The sequence below is a fragment of the Helianthus annuus genome, chromosome 13, assembly GCF_002127325.2.
Source record: "Helianthus annuus cultivar XRQ/B chromosome 13, HanXRQr2.0-SUNRISE, whole genome shotgun sequence".
NCBI classification, from domain to species: Eukaryota; Viridiplantae; Streptophyta; class Magnoliopsida; order Asterales; family Asteraceae; genus Helianthus; species Helianthus annuus.
The window spans coordinates 22,226,381-22,253,963 of NC_035445.2; the positions used below are offsets into that span (position 1 = coordinate 22,226,381).

Here is a 27,583-nt window from a genome sequence, read left to right on the forward strand (position 1 = left end):
CTTTTACAAGAATGTCAACACCTTGCAAAACACAAGCAGAGGTGCCTGAGCAGAATTTAGCAGCTACCACTGCTCCTCAGGTATCTGCTGCTGAGCCCACTGCTCAAGGTGATCAAAGCAGCAAAACAACTGTTTTGAAACCCACACCTACAATCCATAAAAAGCCAAAACGAAAGAAAATTCAAAAACCCCCCAAACCTACCAAAAAGGAAACTCTGGAGGATGAGATACCAGAGAAACTGCCAGTGACAGCACAAAAGTCACAAGAAACCACTGCTGCTACTTCTTCACAGCAGATGGTAGAAATATCTCAACCCATGGCTGAAACTCCTCCTGCTTCTTCTCAAAAAGAACAGGTTGTACAATTAGGGACACCACAATATGATGCTCTGGAATCACTTGCTTCCATTATCCACAGCCTAATGCCCGGGGCCAATTCTCTTTCTACACCCAACCTCACCTCCACAATTCCCTCCCCGACTAAATTATTATTGGATGGAATTGATCTGAACCAGGCACAAACTAGTCCTTCTCACTCACCTATTAATGAGAATATACCTAAACAACTGACTGGGTCTGATGTATCAATCATTGCTAACCCACCAACACAACCTGAGGAGGTTACACCCCTTGAGTTACAAGTAACTCTTGGTGGTAGTCCAAGTGAAGCAACCACTACAAGTGTTGAACCCACTGGTTTACACTTGGATAGTGGTTACATCAATAAGACTTCCTTGGAGGCAATTCTATCTATAGCACCTCTGATAACCACTGGTGAGTTTGTTTTAACCAGTGGTACCATCAAAAGGTTACTAAGTGTTGAAGGAAGAAGTCCCCAGTACCAAGAAAAAGGGGCATCAGTGGATAATGTTTGGAGTACATTCCCTACATCAACCACTGATACAACCACTGCTAGTGGGAAATCAGATGATCCCATTAAGTTGGGTGATGGTTTAAAGTACCTGGAATTGACAGAACGAGTTGAAAAACTGGATACTTCTATTGCAGAAATCAAAGAAATGCTGCAACAGTTGTTGACCGTACAAAAGTTGCAATCCACTGTTGTTCCACCTCAAGCACCTGCTCCACCACAAGCACCTGCTGTAGATGAGATATGGAACCTATTTCAACCTTTTCTCCAACAACAAAAACAAATGGCTGATCAGCAACATGCAATACAAGTACAACAGCCGAGAAACACAATGGAGTCTAGGTTCAAGAACACACAACCAGACATTAAGGCTATCAAGGCCCACATATTGAACACCACTGGCACTGCTCTTCCAACTGTTCTCTTCATTGATCAATTACCCCCAGATAATGCCAAAAAGGGGGAGAAAATTCAGGAGTGGAAGAAGAAGGGAATAGATGATGGTCTCTACATTGAACCAGAAAAGGATACCATGACTAGAAAGATTCCCTTGCCAGATGGTAGCAAAAAGGTTGATGTTACCCAAAATGCACTTGATGAAGCTGTAGCAAGTGTAAAAAGGGACAGAGCGGCAAAGGATATGTCAAGGTGGAATGAGGAGAAAAGAGCTTACATGGAGTTGAATGCGCCCGGTTGTTCTGAGCCAGAGGATGTTCAAAATCCTGTGCCAAAAAGAAAGCCCACTAGAAAAGTGAGGGAACCCAAATCCACACCATCCAGACCCACAAAGCATACACCAAAACCACCGTCCAAAAGCCCCCAACATCAAACTTCCACCCAAACAATTGTTGTAATACCTGCTGTATCAACAACTGCTGATACTTCAGTGGTTTCAACAACTGTCAGCCAAACACCTGCCATCACTTCAACACATACCACTTCAACACACACCACTACCACTGCCTTACTACCTTCATCACCAAAAATCAATTCACCTCCAAAAACAGCCACTCCATCATCACCTCCTGCCAAAAAGCAGAAGACATCAGATGTTACAACATCTGTTGTAATGACAACAGTGGTTGAAACACCAGTTGTTTCAACAACTGTTAGTCAATCACAAACCACTGCCACTAAAATCATCACCACTGATCCACCCAAAACATCATCAGCCTCTCCTCAACCAAAAAGGAGAAGGCTAATCTTGAAAGATGATGACATTTCACCACCACCAACATCTTCAAAACCTCTATCACTTGTCACAATTCCAAATCCCATTCCTCTCTCTTCAGCTCAAATCCAAAAGCCATTACCTCCTGCAGGTGTTCAATTCCCTCTTGAACTCATAGCAGTCAGAGAAGAAATCAAGTCTTTTTACTATGAGGATGACCCTGCAAGAAGGAGATTACCATCTATTGAAGGATATCCAAGGCCAAACAATATTGAAGAATATTTGAAAATCAAAGCTAAACAAGCAGAGGATATCTCAAAAAGAGATGCTCAAGGAAAGACTGACAAAGAAATTAAGAGACATTATCAATTTCAGCTCACACAAGTCAGAGCCCTGGAGCAATTTGCAAAGAATGTGTGTCAGCAAATCTCAGAAAGGGCAGATGAGTCCTTGAGAAAAGATTACATTGATAACATCATGGCTTACAAGAAATACAAAGGAGAGAGAGATATGTACAAAGAGTGGACCATTCCTGAGCTTGAAAGTGAAGCAGCCAGGATTCCAGAAATGATCAAAAATAAGGTCAAACACACTCCTCCTGAAAAATTCAAAAAGAATATACCTGACAAGGCTTTAAAGTTGAAGAGAATGAAAGAGGAGTTGATAGCAGCTGACTATGGGTCAAAGAATTCAGTGTCAAAATGGAGAGGATAGGGTCAGGGCCACTTACAAAATGTTGGAGGAACTAAGGAAGAAAGATCCAAAAGTTCCACAAAAGCCTGACTACTCTAAAGCAGGGGTCTCAACAAGACCACCAAAACTGCAAATCAAGAGAGCCACTGCTCCTGCTGGTGCAGCCATCTTTAAAAGAAGGCAACAAAAATAGTTGGGTGCTGAAACTATCCAAGAGCTAATGGAAGGTGATGACCTTGTAAAAGAAGGCATCAAGAAAATGATTGTAGAAACTCTTGGATTGAATCAAACTTCAAGTACTGCTCAGTCAGTCATCAATAGGCCATCTTCATCAAACACCTCATCTAATAAAAATCTCCCAAGAAACCCACCAGACTCAAAAGTACTAAAGTGGAAAACTGATAAACAGACACATGTATTGACAGTGATCAAGTCTAGTGGAGAAGTGAAGACACTAACAAGGGAACCAGCACTTGGCCTAAGTCTTGAAGATTTGCAGGATCTTCTTGATCTTCCACTTAGCAAGGATGATGATGACACAGATGCCTTATCCTTTGAGTTACAACTCAAAGGGCAAATAAGGGAACTACTGATGAGGCAATAAAGATCTTCCAATAATGAAGAGTTTTGGCATTATCTGTTCAAGGGGGAGATTGTTGGGATTGAACCCTTTCAGAGGAACAGATAATCAAAGCCAAAACTGGATCAGAGCAGTGGATCGAGAATAAGCAAAAGTTTATATTCAAATCTCTCCCCTTGAAAGTGGTTTCAACATCTGCTGACCTCCAAACTACTGATCTTTACTAACTGCTGACCTACAACTGCTGTCCGAGTCAAAGACTGATGGAAGACTAAAGCTCTGCTGTTCAATCTACTGCTATGGGTCAAGCTCTGCTGATCATGACAAGTACTGCTGGGTTCACATCAGTGGAAGGTTGCAGCAGTAGTTTAGATTATATTATGAAATGTAATGTACAACAGTAGTTAGCATAGCAGAGGCTGTATAGATCAGATGTTAGAGTTTGTTAGGAGGTTAGATGTCACTTTCATGGTGACGTCAGCTTAGATGCTTCAGTGGTTTGCTCGTGCCTATAAATAGAACAGTGCTCTGTACTGTTCTATGAGCTCTTCACCATCTTTCTCCTGCACGAACAAACCACCGTGAGCTCAGGCTGAGGGGGAGTTTGTTATACACTTGCAATTGTAATTGAATCTTGTAATAAATTCAGGCATTCGGTTCAATGTTAAACTTGTGTATTGAAAGCAATTCTCCTGTTTGATTGTGTGCAAAGTTTGTTATCATTTATATTCTGCTGCATTTCTCATTCATCTTCATCTTAATTCAAACGTAAAACACAATCAATCCAAACTCAGATCCTAACAATAGCCCCTAATCTTTTTTATGCCCCCGTGTCTCTCTAATTCCTTATGAAAGATGACGTTGCATGCATTGGAAGTATAAGAAAAATTCAATCCTCTGCAAAAAAATTTCCTGTGACGGTTGATTTTCTCTGCTGTGACCTTGAATTTATCTTAATGCATGTTACTTTCCCCCTTTTTTTTGATATTTTTTTAAATTAAACAAAAGAAAAAAAATTCAAAAACAGACTATCCACAGTTATGAGTTTATACAAATATGAGATATGAATAAAGATGGTAACATCATAAAATTTTCTGATGATCAATGATGATTCTGATGTTTTAACAAAGTTTCTGATGTTTTATCAGAATTTCTGATGATTCATCAGATATTCTGATAATTCTTCAGATTTTCTGATATTCCATCAGATTGTTGGATTTCTTTATCAGAAACCTGTTGAATTATTCTTTGATTATCAAAATTTTCATCTTGATGTTCAACAGGTTGGTTTTCAGGTCGTGTCCTTTTGTTTTCTGAAACATCTTCATCTTTTATGTTAACCATGCCAAGTTTGCTGATTAAAAAACTGTGTCTCTTTTCATCAAGAGGTTTTGTAAAAATTTCAGCAATTAGGTTTTCTGTTGGAACAAAGTACATTTCTATGTTACTTTTTTCAACATGATCCTTTATGAAGTGATATCTGACATCTATGTGCTAGGTTCTAGAGTGATGAACTGGATTTTCTGTAATTGCAATTACACTCTTTGAATCACATAGAATAGGTATCTTTGTCAGATTTACTCTATAATCTTTCAGCTGAGTTTGCATCCATAGCACTTGTGAACAGCAACTTGCTGCTGCTACATATTCTGATTCAGCTATTGATGTTGCAACACAGTTTTGTTTCTTACTTGCCCAACATACCAACTTTTCTCCCAAGATTTGACATGCACCAGATGTGCTTTTTCTGTCAATCTTGTATCCTGCATAATCTGCATCTTTATATGCAATTAGTTCAAGATTTGAATCCTTAGGACACCAGAGACCAAGTTCTGATGTGTCTTTTAGATATTTAAAAACCCTTTTTACTGCTTTTAGGTGTGATTCTTTAAGATTGCATTGATATCTGGCCAGAAAGCTTGTAGCAAACATAATATCTGGTCTGCTTGCAGTTAAGTATAACAATGATCCTATCATCCCCCTATTGGTTTTAATATCTACACATGTTCCATCTTTGTCAGAATCTAGTTTGTTCCCTGTTGCCATGGGAGTTTTCGAAATTGAGAAATTTTTAAGTGAGTATTTGTGCAGAATTGTTTTCACATACTTAGATTTACTCAAAAATATTCCATCAATTCTTTGTTTTACTTGTAAACCTAAGAGAAAAAGTTAACTCACCCATCATGTTCATTTCAAAATGGCCGGTCATTTTTGAAACTTTTTACAGAACCTTTCATTTGTTGATCCAAATATAATGTCATCAACATATATTTAGACTAACAAAGTGTGAACCTTGTGTGTTTTGAGGAAAAGTGTTGTATCAATAGTACCTTTTGTGAAGCCAGAATTGAGTAAGAAGTTTGAAAGTGTTTCATACCAGGCTCTAGGAGCTTGCTTCAAACCATACAAGGCTTTGTTTAATTTGTAAACATGGTTTTGAAATTTTGGATCAACAAAGCATTCAGGTTGATGTCCATAAACTTCTTCCTCAATCTTACTATTCAGGAATGCAGATTTCACATCCATTTGATATACTTTGAAGTCTTTGGATGTAGCATAAGCAAGAAAGATTCTCACTGCTTCTAATCTGGCTACTGGTGCAAAGGTTTCATCATACTCAATACCTTCTTGTTGACAATAACCTTTGACCACTAACCTTGCCTTATGACTGATTTGTCATTTGGCTTCGGCACCAGGTTATTATGCCATTTTCATCTGATTTGTTTCTAAATACCCATTTTGAGCCTATGACTGATCTGTCATTTGGCTTCGGCACCAGGTCCCATACCTTACTCATTTCAAACTGATCAAGCTCTTCTTGCATTGCTTGAACCCAGTCTGAGTCATCAAGAGCTTCTTTGACATACTTGGGTTCTATCTTGCTTAAGAACCCAGCAAATGCACACTCATGTGTTGTTGCAGATCTTGTTCTTACACCATCTTCTGGATTTCCAATGATGTCAGAATGAACATGTCCTTTTATCCATCTCAACTTGTTGTGAAAAGTTGTTGGTTCAGATGGATATGAAGTGTCCCCCTGAATAGTTGCCTTAGTTGTATGGAATGTATCAGAATTTTGATTGTCAGAAATATTTTCATTGTTCTGATTCAAGGTTTCTGATTTATTTTCCATTTGTTCTGTAGGGTTAGTACATGAATTATCTATTGATTTGTTTGTAAGAGTTTTATCATGTTCTAAGAAGTCTTCTGTTATCATTTCAAAAGATGTTCTTATTTTTCTTGTTTATCAGAAAAGTTTATTTCCTTCATATATTCATCAGAAACTTCTGTTTCTGATGAGTGATTAAAAGATACATATAAACTTTCTCTGATTGTCCTTGTGTTCAGAATAAAAATTCTGTAAGCTTTTGAGGACAATGAATAACCAAGAAAAATACCCTTTTCTGCTTTTCTATCAAATTTCTCAAGGCTTTCAAAATCATTGAAAACAAAACATCTACAACCAAATGTGTGTAAAAATTTTACACTTGGAATTCTTCCATTGATAATGTTGGAGGGTGTTTTATTGTGTCTTTTGTTGATTATGGACCTGTTTTGGGTAAAATAAGCATTTGCTATTTGCCTCTGCCCAAAAATTAGTGGGCAGCTTAGCATGAGCAAGCATTGTTGTAGCTGCTTCCACTAAGGTTCTATTTCTCCTTTCTACCACTCCATTCTATTGAGGTGTTCTGGGAGCAGAAAAGTCATGAGAGATTCCTTTGCTTACAATGAAGCTCTCAATTTTTGAATTTTTAAATTCTGTTCCATTGTCTGATCTGATTCTTCTGACTGTTAATTTTAACAGATTTTCAATTAATCAGATAAAACTAATGATCAGATCAGGAGTTTCACTTTTCTTTCTTAAAAATTCTACCCATGTGTATCCGGAAAAATTATCTACAATTACAAGTATGTATTTCTTTCGAGAAAAGCTTTCTATACTTATGGGTCCACAAAGATCCATATGTAACAGTTCCAAATTTTGTGTTATAGAAGATTCAGAAATTGCTTTGTGTGAGCTTCTTTTGGATTTACCCATTTCACAGGCTTCACAAATTTTATCCTTCTTTAAGGATATGAAAGGTAATCCTTTTACCAGGCCTTTGCTTGCTAATTTGCTTAAATTTTTATAGTTTAAGTGGGCTAACCTCTTGTGCCACAACCAACTACTACCCTTATAAATTTTTGAAAATAAACATAATTTTGGATGTTCATTTTCTTCTTTGAAATCAAAATAGTAGATTGATTGTCTTATCCTTTTTCCACTTAAATAAATTTTATTATCATCCATACCAATCAACAAGCATTTTTCTAGTAAAAAGGTTACCTGAAAACCTTTATCACAGAATTGACCACAACTCAGCAGATTGTACTTTAATCCTTCTACATTGGCTACTTTTTCTATGGTCAAACATCCATACCTTATGCATCCATATCCCAAAATCCTCCCTTTTACTCCATTCCCAAAATTAACCATTATAAAAGACAAAAAATAAAATAAAATAAGTTGTTGTGTATATAAAATCTCATTCAAACGAAATACAGTTTACTTACTGTGTGTATGAAAAGTAATCTAAACTGTGCAATTACTTGCATTGCTACGTTGCTACAGGATTTGATGAGCTCGGTACCAACCAGTACCGAAAATACCGTTATCGAAATCCCCAGAAGTGGGTACCAGTACCGAATATACCTGGTACGGTACGGCTTGATACGGTCGGTACTGGTACAGCACCGGTATTTGAGGGTAAAACCCGATGAATACGGTGCCGAACGGCAGTTTTGAAACAAAGTTACTGGGTAAGCTCTTGTCCCCAGTCATGTGCTTGGAGCTTCCAGAATCGCAGTACCAGATCTGCTGCACATAATGGTCCTAAAATGGAAATATTAGAGGGTTTTTGGTACCCAGACTTGCTTGGGTACTTTTTCTGATGAGATTTTAATCAAATTGTTTTCTTTTGATTGTCTTTCATCAGAATATCTGTTACATGCTGAGCCATGAACATATTTTTCACTTTTCATTTGGAGATGGTGTTGAACAAGTTTCAGTATGTCAACACACATACAAGATTCTTTTTCAGAATTTTCTGATTTCTTTTCTTGTGATGGAATGAGTGGATAATTTTGAAACTTTGAGTGAACTGCTTCTGGAGTTTTTAAACATTTTTGTTTTGATTCACTTCTTTTTGCTTTTAAGCTGAGTTTTGATATTTCAAAAGAGTTCTCAGAACTGGTTGATTTGCATGATTCAGAGTCAGATTCTGATGTAAATTTATCAGAAATCTGATGTGTTGCTTTCACAAAGATGGTGGGTTTAATGTCACTTGTTTATATATACCCTAAACCCTCGCCTTTGTTCTTTGGTGTGGATTCAATAAAGTTAATGAATTCCTTGGGTTGTTGAAAACCTTTTACATTTATTTCTTTGTCATGAATTTTCTTGTAAAGATCTTTTCTTTCTTTTTCATAAAATTCAGTTTTAGCTCTATGATCTAAGCTTTCTTCTATTAGTAACTTTATTTATCTTGCAGACTTAGAAAATCTGAAATTAGTTTGTTTAACTTGTGTTCAAGGTCAAGATTATCTAAATTTACCTTCTGTTATGAAGTTTCTGTTAGTTCACCAGAAAGTGCCACAAGGCAGAAATTAGCCATATCTTCTTCTTCATCAGAAGAATCATCAGACAACCATGTATCTGTCCCTGCAATCAATCTGACTTGTTGTTACTTCTTTGCTTCTTCTAGCTTCTTCTCATAATATGCAACATCCTTCAGTTTCTTGGTTTTGCACTCTGATGCATAGTGACCCTTTTGTTTGCATTCGTAACACACAACTTCAACCTTTCCCTTATCCTTAGATCTTCCTTCTTCCTTAGATCTTCCATCCATCCTCCCTCTGTAACTTTTCTGGTATCAACCTCTGCTCAAAGGTTTTAATGAGCAGTGCAATTGCTTCAGCAAAAGCTGATGTATCAGAAATTTCAAGATTTTGACTGTTTGAAGGTTGTGGATCATTGGTAGGTATTCTTTGTGAGTTTGAGATTAAAGCTAAAGATCCCCCTCTTTTAATAGATCCTTCAAATATTTCTTCTTCTATGGGGACAAGAATGCTATATAAGTCATGAAGACTCACATTACCTAGTTCTAAGGTGGAGGACAAAGTCATGGTTAGACTTCTCCATTCTCTAGGTAAGGCATCCAGAAATTTAATATTTCTTTCATCATTTGATTTTGTTATTCCAAATTTCTTTAGCTCATTCAAAAGTTTTGTAAATCTGTGATATGTTTAATTTAGTTTTTCATTTGGTAAGGTTTTGAATCTCTCATATGAGGAAACATTGTTTGTTCTTTTGTTTCTTTTCATCCTTTCTCCTCCTTCACAAAGATTTTCCAACTGATCCCATATTTCCTTGGCTGATGCACATGCATCAACTTGAGAAAATATGTCATTAGGGAGAGCCATTATTAAAAGTGACTTTGCCCTTTCATCTGCAGCCACCAGATCCTTGTCTTCCTGGCTCCAAAGTGCTTCACTTTTGGGAGCCTGGGAGGCAGGGATTCCTGGTGATTGATCAGTTGCTGGAATAGCTGTTATTGTAGTCATTGGTACATGTGGACCCCTTTCAATGGATTGAAACAGAGCTCGGTCATGTCCATTAAGGAAATTGACCATCCTGATTTTCCATTGTGGGTATTCCTCTCTGACAAGAGTCGGAGGTTTAGACATTGAACCAACGTTAAAAGCATTATTCCATGTTTGAAAGATTGTCATGTTTAGAGAAAAGAAGATGAGCGATTGATCGTTTGAAAATGATTTATTCAACCTACTCTGGTACCAATTGTTGGTCCTAGTTTGGACTTAAAAAACTTCTTTTCACGTAATATGGCAAGTGATTTCAACAAATGTGAAAATAGTGTGCGGAAATAGAAATTAGACATTCAAGAAACAAGACCTACAGAATTTTCAAGTTTATAGCACTTTGAAACAAAATGGTTTACAAGGTGATTGTAAGATTATTATCTATTACAAATGAATACTTGTGAATTCTGAGGTGAAAGGACAATGGAGTTTGTAGTATGTATTGAATGCTAAGCTTAACTCAATGTCCTCTGCTTGATGAGCCTTCTATTTATAGACGGCTCGGATACATGAATAAACATTTGTTTATTCATGTATATGTCCTGCAAAAATTAGCTTCTTGACATATTCATTGAATCGAATAATCAAGTTGCCTTTGTCATCATGATATCCAATAATGTCAAGTTGCTTTGGTTATTGTAGCAGGATAGAACTGATTTTTAGACAAGTGGGGTTTTATCAGAATTTCTGATAACCACTTCATCAGAAATTCTGGTGAACAAATCATCAGAAAATATGATAATCAGAATTGTCAGAAACTGATGATATTTAGATCCATCAGAAAGACCTTCTCCGATAATCTTCTCCAGTTCTTGATCAACTTATAATTCTTTGAAGTAGATATTGTTCTTTTCAGTTGTCCTATCCGATCTTCTTCTTGTTGTTTTGATCTTCAAGACTTTTATCTTCTTCATAGATCAAGCTGAATCTGATTTTCTTCAATACTTACAAATAAAGTTTCCTAACAAAGACCGAGGTACTTGAAAGGAAACCTATCCGCTTTGCAACCAACTAGAGTCGCCAACTTTTCAATTTCCCCAAAGTTCACCCCCATCCCAAATAAACTCGACTTGTTGAAGCTTATCTAAAGACCTAAGCAAGCGTGAAAACATCTTAGAATTCTAGTCACATTGATAATATTCTCCTTGCTCCATTCCCCCATGATAATCGCATCGTTGGCATAAAAAAGATGCGAAACCATCGGCCCGTCATTAGGCAAATCCACGCCTTTAACAATACCCAACCCAATGGCCTTACTAATCATACAAGCAAGGGCTTCCATAACAACGACAAAGAGAAAAGGGGAGATTGGATCCCCTTGACGCATACCTTTATCACATTTGAATTCAAAAGTGGGCGCCCCATTGACCAGGACCGACGCCCTAGCCGATGAAAGAACTCCTTTGATCCACCTGCACCACCTATCTAAGAAACCCATTTGAGAAAGAATATCTATAACAAAATTCCAATAAACATTATTTTAGGCTTTGTCAAAATCGATCTTAAGGAAAAAAGCCTTTTTGTTACTCTTCTCCATCCAGTTATGAATTTCGTTGACAATGGGCGGGCCATCCAAGATATATCTGCCACTAATAAAAGCCAACTGAGAAGATGAGATGATGAAATCCAGAACCCTCTTAAGCCGGTTGGCCAAAATCTTAGAGATCACTTTATTAATAATTCCCACCAAACTAATAGGACGATAGTCTTTCAAACTTAGCGGATCTTTGACTTTTGGAATAAGAGCGATAAACGAAGAACCACATCCCGTACTAATAACTCCCGAATCGTAGAAAGTGGACATAATTCTAACGAAGTCCTCCTCAAGTAAATCCTAAAATAGCTTGACAAACTGGAAGTTAATACCGTCGGGTCCCGGAGCCCGGTCGTCACTGTATTGAAAAACAGCTTCCTTTATCTCTGCACGTGAGAAACTAACCTCCAATTCCGAAGCCTCAGTCTCCGAGATGCGGCTGATATTAGGACAAACCAGCCGAGGCCTCTCCTTATAGGGCTCAACAAATTTACTTTTAAAAAACCTAAAGATCTCCCTTTAAACCAATGCCGGTTTGGACACCCACGTCCCTTCCAAATTTAGCCCATGAATCACGTTACTAGCTTTCCTGTAGTTCACAACTGAGTGGAAAAACTTGGAGTTTGCGTCACCATCTTTAGCCTATCTCAGTCTGGATCTTTGTTTTAAATCCTTATTTTTTCTTTCCTCTTCATTTTTTAAGACTTTCTTGCTTTCCAACAGAATCCATTCCTCTTCCTCGTCCAAGTCCCCCGTCTCAATAGTCATCTCTATGTTATCCAAAACAGCCAAGGCCTGGTTCATATCTTCAGAATTCGTTTTTAACATGGCATCCCTCCATTCTTTTAATTTAATTATGAGATGAGCCAACTTCTTGACAAAAGCAACATCAGGAGGACCACCAATGTCAGTAAACCCATTCAACGTCTCAGTCACAACTTCACTAAAACCTTGAAGTTCCATCCATGAATCAAAGATTCTAAATGGCCGGACACCAAAGTTAGTAGAAACAACCGATAAAAAAATTAGGGCAATGATCCGAAAGGAAGTTTTGGATAGCCTCAACTCTAGCTTCAGGCCAACAGTTAAAAAATCCCGGATTCACCAAAAATCTATCTAGTTTACTCATCTTCCTTCCATTTCTCGAGCTGAAAGTGAATCTCCTGCCTCTCATGTCGTATTCTATACAACCCGCTTCGAAAATAAAGGAGTTAAAGTTATTAGCGCACACCTGCTTGAACGAACAGTTCTTCTTTTCGTCTCGGTTCCTGACAGCGTTAAAATCACCAACAACCACCCACAACCCATCGTGGTCCGCTAAAACATGTCTCAGCTCGTCCCATAAAGCCTTTTTAGCGGAAATACTCTGAGGAGCATAAACGTTAACGAAATTCAAGATCTCACCGCTTCCCGAAATGGACCCCCTTATGTGCAGAAAATTCCAATTTTTCGTACCACCCAACTGTTTAAAAAAAAAACTGGAATCCCATAAACAAATTAAACCACCAGACTGACCAACTGAACCAACGAAATCCATCCCGAAACCGCGGTTTCCCCAGAAACCGGCGACATCTGAATCAACAACAACCTCTTTCTTAGTCTCCTGTAAAGCCAAAAAATTGATGCCAAATTTAGATCTCAAGCTCTTGACCCACCGCGACTTCTCAGCACCCCTAAACCTCAGACATTGTAAGAAAAGAAATTCATTGGTCAACTCCATTGTTACCTGGTATGCCGAAAATGGACCTGATTAGCTCGGACCTGTTCTGAAAATCGACCCCTACTTGAACTCAAATGCCAATGGTTGCTTCGATCTCTTCTCCAAAACCTTCAGCTGGGGTGCTCCCACCACCAACTAAAAAACCCGCACTCGTTGACTCCTTAACCTGAGAGTCACCCACTAGCGTCTCCGGTGAAGCTCTCAACGGAACCCTATCATTTAGGTCAATGTTTAGCGTCCTTGTCCAATCCTCTTCCTCCGAGTTGATCGCCGCACTCTGATCTGAAACATGAATCAGAGTTGGAAGAGGAAAATTAAAAGTATCATCTGCTAAATTCCTAGCCCTCTTTTTTGGTCTGTTATCCGATGGGGATGGGCTAGGGGCTATGCCCTTCTGAGAATGGGCCGCTATATTGGGTCTCCTGAGACCATGATACCTAGAGGAAACACCGGCCCCCATTTTAAAAGTTAAATCCTTGGCCCCACCTGTCACACCCTGGCTTTGCGGAAGCGTGGTTAATTTGGTGTGACTTCTTAATACCATAGCTTAATCATAACAAGCTATATGAATTAAAAATATGCAAGATCATCCATTAAAAATAAAATAGTAAAACATTGTCTTAACGGGTAAACACCCGACAACCATAAACTTGTCTAAACATTACAACCACAAACTTAAAATAAACACAGTTCGGAGACTGTGACTTGTCCAGGAAAGAGTCACAAGTCTCGAACCCTGGATGACCTCGGGCCTAATGCAGCGGAAAACAAGCCATACCGCGCCAGATCGTTAATTACCTGAAATACATGTAAGTTGAAAAATCAACAATAATGTTGAGCGAGTTCATGCGAAAGTGAGTAAATAAACCTTTCTCTTTATCAAAAACCTGGTATGTAGCAAATAAGGAAAAAGAGATCACCAATGGTTTGCAAGGCCATTGATATGTGTAAATGCAAGTAGGAAGGCTCAAACCTAGCAAATTTATGCGTCGGGAACAAAGTCATCCCAAGGTCCGTTATGCTGGACCTGGGACTGGGCTCGCTACACCCAAATAGATCTACCGCTCCTGCCCCTCGGTCCTACCCTGAGGATTAATGACCTCAAGTGTACGCCTACCCATTCACATGATCTAAAAGTAACCCTCCTTACGCTAACCATACCATGTGTAAAGTAATCATAATCATTGTAACATGTATTTCACCCCCGCAGTTTATAAAACTGAAAACAGTTAAGAGAAAAGGGGGACATGAACTCACAGTGAGTGCGTCTCAATACCAAGTAATCCGAATATCCGAAAGCTGTGCAACGACCTACATGTGCTAATTCTATTAGACGGATGGCCGTGCCTTAGCTTTATAGCTTACATTTTTAGGAAACGGTTAGACAACCGCTTTGTGTATATACTTGGTAATTTACTTTCCTTCCCAAGGATGGGGGATTTAAATACATGTGTATTTATAACATTAAGTCTCACTTAATATATTTTATTTCTCATTCCAAAAATATAGTTATTTTTCTCAAAAATAATATATTTTCTCTTTACATAATATTTTCCAAAATAATACGTCGACAAGATACGCATTCGTGAATATTTCCGTATAAGGCGTAAGTTACGTTTTGGCGATTAAGCGGTAATAGTAATTACCATTGTAACTTATATGTTTGTCGTGAAGGCGTTGGTATTATTTTGGGTTCGACAAAGTTAGTAAATATTATTTCTTTTTTTTTTACTCGAAAAATAATATTTATACATTTTCACAAAATAATCATAAACAGTGTTGATGAAAAATATATTTATCGAATAAATATTTATCACGTTTAGTTTTGTGAAAATCCCACCTCCGATTATTTAATAAATAAAGTCATGGCGAAATATAGTTTGAAAACATTTCAAAATAGTTTAACACTTGTAAATAATCCTAAGTGTTATATTTTTAGAAAATTTCGCCAGAGTTTCCCCTGTAACTGGAGGTGGCCACGCTTTCAAGCGTATCATTTTCTTTTACAAAATCATTTCAACAATTCTTCAAATCAACCAAATCAATTTCCGATACTTCAAACTAGTTTCAACACATTAAACTTGTAGACTAGTATGTAAAATCACATTATTACATGAACTTGTAATTTTTCTAAAAACTATTGTGTAGATCTCGTTATATTTAGTGGATCTATGTATAAAATAGTTTAGTCTTGCAAAAACCCCGTTTTTGGAACAAATCACTCTTTACAACTTCCGACAATTTTATAAAAATTGTTATTTTGTCGGATCTTTCGTTTCACAAGTGTTTTTACACTTGTAGTTTATAGAAATCATCTTTTATTAACATGTTATCCACTTTTGTAAAACATGATTTTCTCGACACCCGGTCCTACGAATATACCACTTGTACATACGTAGATCAGCTCGTTTTAAATACTATTTTTCATGTTAAAACACTTTTACACAAGTTCATGTTTCCCGTGTGGTGGAGTTTCACCTTTTAACCCTCGCACTGCTGGAAACAAGCTTATGTTAAGATACGTGATCCTAACAAAGTCGGGTTAAACGATGATAAGAGCCACCACATCGTAGATCGGGCCATAATAACCAACATATTCAAATACTACGACATTTACACGCGTTATATGCTTTTAACCAACGTTATTCAAGTTTTAGTAAACTTTTTAGATTCGAATGATGGGTTACCGACTTTTAACCGTCAAAAGTTCTTTTAACCACTTTAGATATGATTAAAAACGAGTTTTAAACAATATACCTCTAGCTCGAGGCTAGGGAAGAATCTAGTCGAAAACGGCGTGGATAAAAGCAAATGCACGAGGTCCTTTAGCTTCCGTTTGCTCCAAGCTTCGTTGTACGTGATCCCCGACACTAGAGTGCACTTGGAATGGCGAGACTTGAACTCGAAAATGGATGGATGGATGGATGGAGCTCTCGGCCGAGAGTAGGGGGCAAGGGAGAGGGTTGGGTGTTGGTTTGGTGGTGGATGACAACTCACATGGGGTGTGTGCTTATATAGAGAAAATTGTCGTTATCGTCCAACGGTCTTTAAGTCTAGATATCCGCGTTATCAAATAAAATAATTAAAGTATGTACTCCCTTGGTCCCACCATTTGGCCGATTCCATTAGAGGGTAATGGTATCCGGTTCGTTTTCGATTGTTCAGTTAGAGTTTAGTTTGGTTAAGTCGGTTAGGTTTAGGGATTAACCCCGTTAGTTGTTTAACGCGTTATAATGCGGGTGTTAGGGTAATCAGGGATCCTAACTGGCTCAGAAAAATGCCAATAATATTTATGGCAATATTTTTATGCTCCGGGTATCGTCCGGTTGTTCGGTTGGATAGTAATCCGTTAAAGTGCTTAAGTAATCTTTTAAGCGTCATAAATAATATTTTTAGCGACACAATTTATTCTGCAAGGTGTCAGGAATAATTCCTCATATTTTGGCACTTTATTAATTAGCTAGAAGCTAGTGCGTAAATAAAAGTGCTGTGTTTCGTGCTTAAAGTACGTTTTAGGCACATCCAATCTCTGTATCTTATTCCTAGAGACGCAATTATACAACCCTTGTATCTCTACACACACTATGGGTGTAGTAAAATAATTCTGGCTCATTCAGGCCTTTAGAGGCAGCGTTTGCCTGGTGCTGGCTATATCAGCATGTTCAATAGGTTATCCGTTCAAATGCTACTGTGCCTTTGTGCATCATGTTTGTCACTAAAGTTCGGTAATTAAGTAATGTAGTGACGGAAATCAAAGTATGATGCAGACATGTACAGTTATCAGAAATCAAGTAGCAGTTTATCAGCAAACTCAGTCAAGCACAGTAATTAGGCAACAATTAATAGTTAATTAAGTCGTACGGATACCTGGTTTTGTGAGGGTTGCCACATTCTCCCCCCGTTAAATAAATTTCGTCCCGAAATTTTAAATTCTGCTTGTAGAAGTAGAGTTCTCAGGAAATAAGTGAGGGTATTTCTCCTTCATTTGGTCCTCACGTTCCCAGGTGAATTCAGGACCGTGTCTAGCATTCCAGCGAACATTGACGAGTTTGACACTGCTCCGGCGGGTCTTGTTTATTTTCCAATCTGTGACCTCAACAGGTTCCTCAACAAAGTGGAGCGTGTCATCAATATGAATTTCGTCGGTAGGAATGGCAACGTTAACTTGAGTTGGACTTCTCTTCAGATTGGATACATGAAATGTATCGTGAACATTATTCAGCTCGGCAGGTAGATCCAACTTGTATGCTACGGTCCCAATTCTTTCTAAAACCTTGAAAGGACCAATGTAGCGTGGATTCAACTTCCCACGTTTCCCAAATCGTGCTACACCCTTCCAGGGTGATACCTTCAACAAAACCATATCTCCAACCTCAAACTCCTGAGGTTTCCTTTTCAGATCCGCGTAGGTCTTCTGACGATCACGAGCCGCACTAATGCGATCTCGGATTTGCGCAATCTTATCTGTAGTTTCCTGAACTACATCGGGACCTACTAATTGTTTATCGCCTGCGTCAGACCAACAGAGCGGCGACCTGCACTTGCGCCCATATAGAGCTTCGAACGGCGCGGCACCAATACTGGTGTGGTAGCTGTTGTTGTACGAAAATTCAACCAGGGGTAAATGCTTATCCCAGCTACCGCCTAAATCCATCACACATGCTCTCAGCATGTCTTCCAACGTCTGAATCATCCGCTCACTTTGGCCGTCGGTCTGCGTGTGAAAAGCTGTGCTCATATTCAGCTTGGAGCCAAAAGCTTCCTGGAAGGATTGCCATATCCTTGATACGAACCTCCCATCTCTATCAGAAATAATCGAGAGAGGTACTCCATGGCGTGTAACAATCTCTCTCATGTAGATTTCAGCCAATTTGCTTGTATTATCCTTCTCGCGGATAGGCAAGAAGTGTGCTGACTTTGTTAAGCGATCCACTATCACCCAGATAGTGTCATGGCCTCTTGGCGTCCTTGGCAACTTCGTAATAAAATCCATGGAGATTTCTTCCCACTTCCACTGGGGAATTTTCGGTTGCTGCAGAAGTCCTGAAGGCTTCTGGTATTCCGCCTTAACTTTGGCGCAAGTTAAACATTTGCTCACGTAAATAGCAACATCGCCTTTCATCTTAGGCCACCAATAATAATCTTTAAGATCCTGGTACATCTTATCCGCTCCAGGGTGGATAGAGTACCGTGACTTGTGAGCTTCATCAAAGATAATCTCTCTTAAACCACCAAACAGAGGAACCCAAATCCTTTTCCCAAAACACAATGTTCCTTCCCTGTTTGGCACCAATATCTTCTCCATCCCACGGAGATATTCTTCCTCAAGGTTTCCCTCCTTGAGAGCTTTCTTCTGTGCTGCACGAATGCGCGAGGAAAGATCGGTTTGAATAATCATTTCCATAGCCCTAACCCTTATGGGCTTGATTCTCTCTTTACGACTTAGGGCATCGGCGACCACATTCGCCTTCCCTGGATGATACTTGATCTCGCAGTCGTAATCGTTCAACAACTCGACCCATCGCCTTTGCCTCATATTCAACTCCTTCTGGTTGAATATATGCTGGAGGCTCTTGTGATCTGTAAAGATTGTGCACTTTGTACCGTAAAGGTAGTGTCTCCAGATCTTTAAGGCAAAAACCACTGCGCCTAGCTCCAAATCATGCGTGGTATAGTTCTTTTCATGCACTTTCAGTTGGCGTGATGCGTAGGTGAGAACCTTTTGGCGTTGCATCAACACACAACCCAATCCTTGACGCGATGCGTCGCAATATACCACGAAATCATCAGTGCCTTCTGGTAGAGCTAATATTGGCGCGTTACAAAGCTTATCCTTCAATGTCTGAAACGCCTCATCCTGTTTGATTCCCCAATCAAACTTCTTATCTTTCTGCGTGAGGAGCGTTAACGGTTGAGCGATCTTAGAAAAGTTCTCGATGAACCTTCGATAATAGCCAGCCAAACCTAAGAATTGCCGAATCTCAGTTGGCGTCTTTGGCGTTTCCCAATCTTTGATCGCCTCGATCTTGGTTGGATCCACGTGGATTCCATTTCCATTCACCACGTGCCCAAGGAATTGCACCTCACGTAGCCAAAACTCACACTTAGAGAACTTGGCGTACAGCTGTTCCTTCTTTAGCAGTTCCAAAATGGCTCTAAGATGTTGCTCATGCTCAGCCTTTGTCTTCGAGTAAATCAGGATGTCGTCGATGAATACAATCACAAACTTATCCAAGTACGGCTTACAAACTCGGTTCATCAAATCCATGAACACTGCAGGTGCGTTTGTCAAACCAAACGGCATAACGAGAAACTCGTAGTGTCCATATCGAGTTCTGAAGGCTGTCTTCGGGATACTCTCCTCCTGTATCCGTAGCTGATGGTATCCAGATCGAAGATCGATCTTGGAGTAAAAGCTTGAACCTTGAAGTTGATCGAATAGATCATCGATTCTTGGCAGGGGGTACCTATTCTTGATTGTCAACTTGTTCAACTCTCTGTAGTCGATGCACATACGGAAACTGCCGTCTTTCTTCTTCACAAACAAAACTGGAGCTCCCCAAGGCGAGAAGCTTGGTCGGATAAAACCCTTATCTAACAACTCTTGAAGTTGCGTCGACAGTTCTTGCATCTCAGACGGAGCAAGTCTATAAGGTGCCTTAGCCACAGGCGTAGCGCCTGGTACTAAGTCGATGCGAAACTCCACTTGCCTTTGAGGTGGCAAGCCAGGCAAGTCTTCTTGAAAGACTTCTGGGCATTCCCTCACGACAGGGATGTCTTCGATCTTCGGCTCAGCAGCCTTCTTATCTACAATGTGTGCTAGAAAAGCAACACATCCTTTCTGCAAACACTTTCTCGCTTTCAGGCAGCTAATCATCCTTAACGGCGTCTCACGCTTCTCCCCATGAACAACAATGGTCTCACCATCATCGGTCGGGATACGAATAATCTTCTCGTGACAATCTATCTCTGCCTTGTTACTCGATAACCAATCCATCCCTACTACCACGTCGAAGCTTCCCAACTGGACTGGTAATAGATCGAGAGCAAACTCACGCTCTCCCAATTCGATTACGCAACCTCGAATCACCTCGTTAGCTTCTACTAACTTCCCATTCGCTAATTCGATCGAGTAAGGAATATCTAACTTACTAGCGGCTAAACCAAGCATGTTCTTAAATTCTAGCGATACGAAGCTATAATCGGCACCAGTATCAAACTAAACGGATGCATAGCGTTGGTTTACAGGGAACGTACCAGTGACAATGTTGGGATCCTGGCGCGCTTCCCTGGCTTCCATGTTAAACACTCTTCCGCGTGCCTGGTTTAACTCTGGGCAATTCCTCTTGTAATGCCCTTGATCTCCACAATTAAAACATCCGGGCCTCTGCCCGTTCCCACCATTGTTTCCAGCTTGGTGGTTTCCCTGGTTTCGGTTCACTGTGCCTGCGTGATTAGCATGATTAACACGGTTTCCATCACCTCCCCGATTTCCTTGTGGGCGGTTCCCATTACCCCCACGGTTATTCCCATTTCCTCCTTGACCTCCCCGGCCAGCAGTGATCCAACAAGTCTCCTTCAGGTGGCCAACCTTTCCACATGCTTCACAAACTTTCAACCCACAACGACCAGAGTGATGTCGTTGGCATAAATTGCACTTGGGCTGCGCACCCATGTATCCCTTGCTTTTCTTTCTACCACCAGCTGAATCATGAGCTGGCGCATTCGATTCTCCCTTCTTGACCACCGCCCCGGTGCTTTGCTTGAAACTCGAAAATTTTCGCTTATTACCACCAGATGACTCCACATGAGTCTCCTTTTTCTTGGGTTCAATCTCATCGAACTTGTTCAACCGAATCGCCTCTTCGGTGAGAGCCACACTCAGATCAATGGCTTCTGTGATGGTTGCAGGTTTCGAAGAAGTCACCATGCTGATTATCTGAGGAGCCAATCCCCAGATGAAGCGTTCAATCCTCTTGAACTCCGGTGTAACCATGTAGGGTACCACGTGCGACAAATCGTGGAACCTCTGGACATACTCAGCTATCTTGGAACCTTCCATCTTTAGGTGCCAGAATTCGGTCTCTAACCTCTGAATTTCAGCACGAGAACAGTACTTCTTGCGCATAAGCTCTTTCAACTCTGTCCAGGTTAGTGCGTAAGCTGCGACTTCTCCAAGGGTCTGGACCTGTAGATTCCACCAGGATAGGGCTCCATCCACAAATAGCCCTGAGATGTAAGTGACTTGCTGATCCACAGCGCACTTGCTCATGCGAAGTACGGACTCTGTTTTCTCGGCCCAGCGAACGAAAGGGACAGCACCTCTAGTGCCATCGAAGTTTGTGGGCTTACAGTCCAAAAATTGTTTGTAGGTGCACCCTGCACATACATTACATCATAGGAACGGCATTAGCATCTGCTAAGGGAATCCATTTAGGCCATGGTATGTCTTAATGACTTAGGGTTACCATGAGGAGGATTTTGGTTGCCGTTGATGTTCGAGCTACTTCCGCTTGGTCCTCCTTGCGAGGCAGCGTATTGAGCAATGGCGGCAGCAATAACTTGCTGTAGTTCTTCAGGAGTAGTGGGCATCGGCTGCGGTTGACGTCTTGGTGCCATCTTCTAAAGATGCGTACGTCGATTAGGCCATAATAAACATACGTATATAGTAATAATAATATAGAACATCTCATGTTATCAATATCACACACAACATCCCATGTCCCAACATCCCATGTTACAAATATCATATACATACAACATCCCATGTCCCAACATCCCATGTTGCAAATATCATACAACATCCCATGTTGCAAATATCATACATACAACATCCCATGTCCCAAAACATAAATAAGCAATCAAGTGAATCAGATATGGTGAGAATACGGCGATTGTTATATATATCGAGACCATAATGTGGTAAGGGTATCAGTATGTCACTGTATCATACAATCACAAATCAAATAGGGCTACATCACCCCTGTCAAAAACAATATCACATCAGTGTCACATACATCCAGTACATCAACAAATATCAACAAAAATCAGTATCGTCAGATGGTCTCCAAAAGGCTGTGCAGTCACAATCGCGGTCGTCTCACCATCGCCTACCACTATGGTACCAATGAGCCCTATGCGGATGGGGGTGGAGGAGGGGGAAAGTGAGTGTAGAGTAAGCGGCGTAAGTGAAGCCAATCCTCCTCCATCGCCTGCTGAGTGCGAATAACAGATGCAATCTGCTGCTCCATAGTCGTAAGTCGGGCAGCAAAGTCAGGAGGTAATGGTCGAAAAGGCTGAAAAGATGAAGATGTCTGACCAAGATATGGACCAAAAGATAGTTGAGCTCTCTCGAGCTCCTGGAGTCGCTGTGTATGGGAATCATGCTGATGGACAAAGGACATCAAGACGTCCTCAATGGTATGTCCCATATGGAATGGATGATATGGATCAGTGGGTGGCATCGGTGAGGAAGATGTCCAAAGCAGTGGCATGCTGGTGGGATCGAATGGTGCTACATGAACAGAAGATGGAACAGGTGTCATCTGAGGTACGAAGGGCATAGGCATCGGTGTGTGCCCAAAGGGGTGGGCTGAAGAGCCCTCTCCAGGCCCTGCTGGAGGTACAAACGGTGGAATCTGAAATGAAAAATCAGTATGATGTGCCTCAGTGTGATGTGGTGGGAGCGGTGGAACATCCTCGTCAGCCGGTATCCAACCGTGCTGAGCCTCCTCATCGGGTGGATCCATATGCTCTGCAAATAGAGCATGCTCAGGCTCAATGGGTACAGGATCAAAAGGAGCAATGATAGGATCAACATGATCAACATGGTGGTCAACAGGGACGTCAGCAATCAAAGGTGGGTCAACAAAAGGATCAACAGCATGATCAGCAACTAACAAAGGAACATCATCAACAGGAAGATCGCCAACTGGCGGGTCAGCCAAAACAGGATCGACAGGAACATCAGCATGCACCAAGCCATGCTCATGTACAGGATCGAAAGCAGCTGCCTGCTCTGGGGCTACGGCAGGCTCCGGGTCGTCAAACGCCATATCAAAATCAAAGTCTGGATCAATGGGACCGATAGGGTCAGCAGGATCAACAGGGTCCTCTACAAGCTGGTCCATATGAACATACTCAATATCACGGTCAGGATCAAATCCTGGAGGAAAAACGGGATCGGAATCCTCAATATCGTCGTGCTCAAATACAAGGCTCGGAATGGGGGCGGCAGAAGACGCCTGGTCAGGGTCCGAGTCATGAACAAAATGCTGAATGCTCACCTCGTGAGACGGAGCAGAAGCCACAGACTCAAAAGAGTCTGGGACTGGTGAGTGGACGGGCGAGTCTCCAGCTGGGGCATCAGCAATCATCAAGAGACCGCCAGCGGGTAAAGGGGCTGCATCAGGAACCTCGTCCTCAAAAGGCTCGTCCTCGTAGAGATCAATGTCGCCGTCAGCCTCGGCGTCTAGTAATAGCTCGTGTGCTGGGTAAGAAGCAAGAGGAATCGGAGCTGGAATCACAACAAGGGGAAGATACTCAGCAGGATCGCCATCAATAAGCTCATAGGCACCCTCGGGTAAAGCGAAGGGCAAGGAGTCATCAGCGTGCTCATCAATGCCGTCGGGTAGAGCGAACGGCTGGAAGTCGTCATCATCTGTGCTCGTATAATCTGAGGTATGCACCTCATGCTCCGATGACACAATGTCATCCGACACCATGGGTAGAGGTCCAGTAGTATCCGAGTCTCCGGTATCTGATGTATCCATGTGTCTGTAACACAATCACAAGTATGCACAAATAATCAGTAAATCAGGTAGTCACATAAGCTACCAAATAATAGTCACATAATCCACCTAGTCCCACTAGCCTCCCAGCCTCCCAGACTGTCCTTCCTAGTCCCACTAGCCAACTTTCCCAGCCTCCCAGACTGACTCCCTAGTCCCACTAGCAAACCTTCCCAGCCTCCCAGACTGACTCCCTAGTCCCACTAGCCAATTTTCCCAGCCTCCCAGACTGACTCCTAGTCCCACTAGCAAACTTTCCCAGCCTCCCAGACTGACTCCCTAGTCCCACTAGCCAACTACCTCGATCCATTAGATCGAGCCTCGGCCTCCCAGACCGAGCCTCAGCCTCCCAGACTGAGCCTAAAAATAATAAATAAAATATAACATTTGTTTATAAAAAGGTTTTGGATCTGGACTTAAGTGGTATGCAGAAAAATGTTTTCGTGAGAGCCCTAGTGATCATAGTCTAGACTCAAGAAAGAATCCTAGTTCGCTATGATCAGAGCTCTGATACCAAGCTGTCACACCCTGGCTTTGCGGAAACGTGGTTAATTTGGTGTGACTTCTTAATACCATAGCTTAATCATAACAAGCTATATGAATTAAAAATATGCAAGATCATCCATTAAAAATAAAATAGTAAAACATTGTCTTAACGGGTAAACACCCGACAACCATAAACTTGTCTAAACATTACAACCACAAACTTAAAATAAACACAGTTCGGAGACTGTGACTTGTCCAGGAAAGAGTCACAAGTCTCGAACCCTGGATGACCTCGGGCCTAATGCAGCGGAAAACAAGCCATACCGCGCCAGATCGTTAATTTCCTGAAATACATGTAAGTTGAAAAATCAACAATAATGTTGAGCGAGTTCATGCGAAAGTGAGTAAATAAACCTTTATCTTTATCAAAAACCTGGTATGTAGCAAATAAGGAAAAAGAGATCACCAATGGTTTGCAAGGCCATTGATATGTGTAAATGCAAGTAGGAAGGCTCAAACCTAGCAAATTTATGCGTCGGGAACAAAGTCATCCCAAGGTCCGTTATGCTGGACCTGGGACTGGGCTCGCTACACCCAAATAGATCTACCGCTCCTGCCCCTCGGTCCTACCCTGAGGATTAATGACCTCAAGTGTACGCCTAGCCATTCACATGATCTAAAAGTAACCCTCCTTACGCTAACCATACCATGTGTAAAGTAATCATAATCATTGTAACATGTATTTCACCCCCGCAGTTTATAAAACTGAAAACAGTTAAGAGAAAAGGGGGACATGAACTCACAGTGAGTGCGTCTCAATACCAAGTAATCCGAATATCCGAAAGCTGTGCAACGACCTACATGTGCTAATTCTATTAGACGGATGGCCGTGCCTTAGCTTTATAGCTTACATTTTTAGGAAACGGTTAGACAACCGCTTTGTGTATATACTTGGTAATTTACTTTCCTTCCCAAGGATGGGGGATTTAAATACATGTGTATTTATAACATTAAGTCTCACTTAATATATTTTATTTCTCATTCCAAAAATATAGTTATTTTTCTCAAAAATAATATATTTTCTCTTTACATAATATTTTCCAAAATAATACGTCGACAAGATACGCATTCGTGAATATTTCCGTATAAGGCGTAAGTTACGTTTTGGCGATTAAGCGGTAATAGTAATTACCATTGTAACTTATATGTTTGTCGTGAAGGCGTTGGTATTATTTTGGGTTCGACAAAGTTAGTAAATATTATTTCTTTTTTTTTTACTCGAAAAATAATATTTATACATTTTCACAAAATAATCATAAACAGTGTTGATGAAAAATATATTTATCGAATAAATATTTATCACGTTTAGTTTTGTGAAAATCCCACCTCCGATTATTTAATAAATAAAGTCATGGCGAAATATAGTTTGAAAACATCTCAAAATAGTTTAACACTTGTAAATAATCCTAAGTGTTATATTTTTAGAAAATTTCGCCAGAGTTTCCCCTGTAACTGGAGGTGGCCACGCTTTCAAGCGTATCATTTTCTTTTACAAAATCATTTCAACAATTCTTCAAATCAACCAAATCAATTTCCGATACTTCAAACTAGTTTCAACACATTAAACTTGTAGACTAGTATGTAAAATCAAATTATTACATGAACTTGTAATTTTTCTAAAAACTATTGTGTAGATCTCGTTATATTTAGTGGATCTATGTATAAAATAGTTTAGTCTTGCAAAAACCCCGTTTTTGGAACAAATCACTCTTTACAACTTCCGACAATTTTATAAAAATTGTTATTTTGTCGGATCTTTCGTTTCACAAGTGTTTTTACACTTGTAGTTTATAGAAATCATCTTTTATTAACATGTTATCCACTTTTGTAAAACATGATTTTCTCGACACCTGGTCCTACGAATATACCACTTGTACATACGTAGATCAGCTCGTTTTAAATACTATTTTTCATGTTAAAACACTTTTACACAAGTTCATGTTTCCCGTGTGGTGGAGTTTCACCTTTTAACCCTCGCACTGCTGGAAACAAGCTTATGTTAAGATACGTGATCCTAACAAAGTCGGGTTAAACGATGATAAGAGCCACCACATCGTAGATCGGGCCATAATAACCAACATATTCAAATACTACGACATTTACACGCGTTATATGCTTTTAACCAACGTTATTCAAGTTTTAGTAAACTTTTTAGATTCGAATGATGGGTTACCGACTTTTAACCGTCAAAAGTTCTTTTAACCACTTTAGATATGATTAAAAACGAGTTTTAAACAATATACCTCTAGCTCGAGGCTAGGGAAGAATCTAGTCGAAAACGGCGTGGATAAAAGCAAATGCACGAGGTCCTTTAGCTTCCGTTTGCTCCAAGCTTCGTTGTACGTGATCCCCGACACTAGAGTGCACTTGGAATGGCGAGACTTGAACTCAAAAATGGATGGATGGATGGATGGATGGAGCTCTCGGCCGAGAGTAGGGGGCAAGGGAGAGGGTTGGGTGTTGGTTTGGTGGTGGATGACAACTCACATGGGGTGTGTGCTTATATAGAGAAAATTGTCGTTATCGTCCAACGGTCTTTAAGTCTAGATATCCGCGTTATCAAATAAAATAATTAAAGTATGTACTCCCTTGGTCCCACCATTTGGCCGATTCCATTAGAGGGTAATGGTATCCGGTTCGTTTTCGATTGTTCAGTTAGAGTTTAGTTTGGTTAAGTCGGTTAGGTTTAGGGATTAACCCCGTTAGTTGTTTAACGCGTTATAATGCGGGTGTTAGGGTAATCAGGGATCCTAACTGGCTCAGAAAAATGCCAATAATATTTATGGCAATATTTTTATGCTCCGGGTATCGTCCGGTTGTTCGGTTGGATAGTAATCCGTTAAAGTGCTTAAGTAATCTTTTAAGCGTCATAAATAATATTTTTAGCGACACAATTTATTCTGCAAGGTGTCAGGAATAATTCCTCATATTTTGGCACTTTATTAATTAGCTAGAAGCTAGTGCGTAAATAAAAGTGCTGTGTTTCGTGCTTAAAGTACGTTTTAGGCACATCCAATCTCTGTATCTTATTCCTAGAGA

General features: G+C 40.2%; 1 protein-coding gene across 1 annotated transcript; it reads right to left on the reverse strand.

Moving 5' to 3' along the window:
• Positions 1-4,809: 4,809 nt before the first annotated feature.
• LOC110900610 (secreted RxLR effector protein 161-like) lies at positions 4,810-5,361 on the reverse strand. Its single transcript, XM_022147495.1, has one exon. It carries the CDS (start codon positions 5,359-5,361, stop codon positions 4,810-4,812), a length of 552 nt encoding a protein of 183 aa, XP_022003187.1.
• Positions 5,362-27,583: the final 22,222 nt, after the last annotated feature.

What these genes read in the sequence shown, in the direction of transcription:
- LOC110900610 (XM_022147495.1), bottom strand. Translation starts at nt 5,361, where the DNA reads ATGGCAACAGGGAACAAACTAGATTCTGACAAAGATGGAACATGTGTA.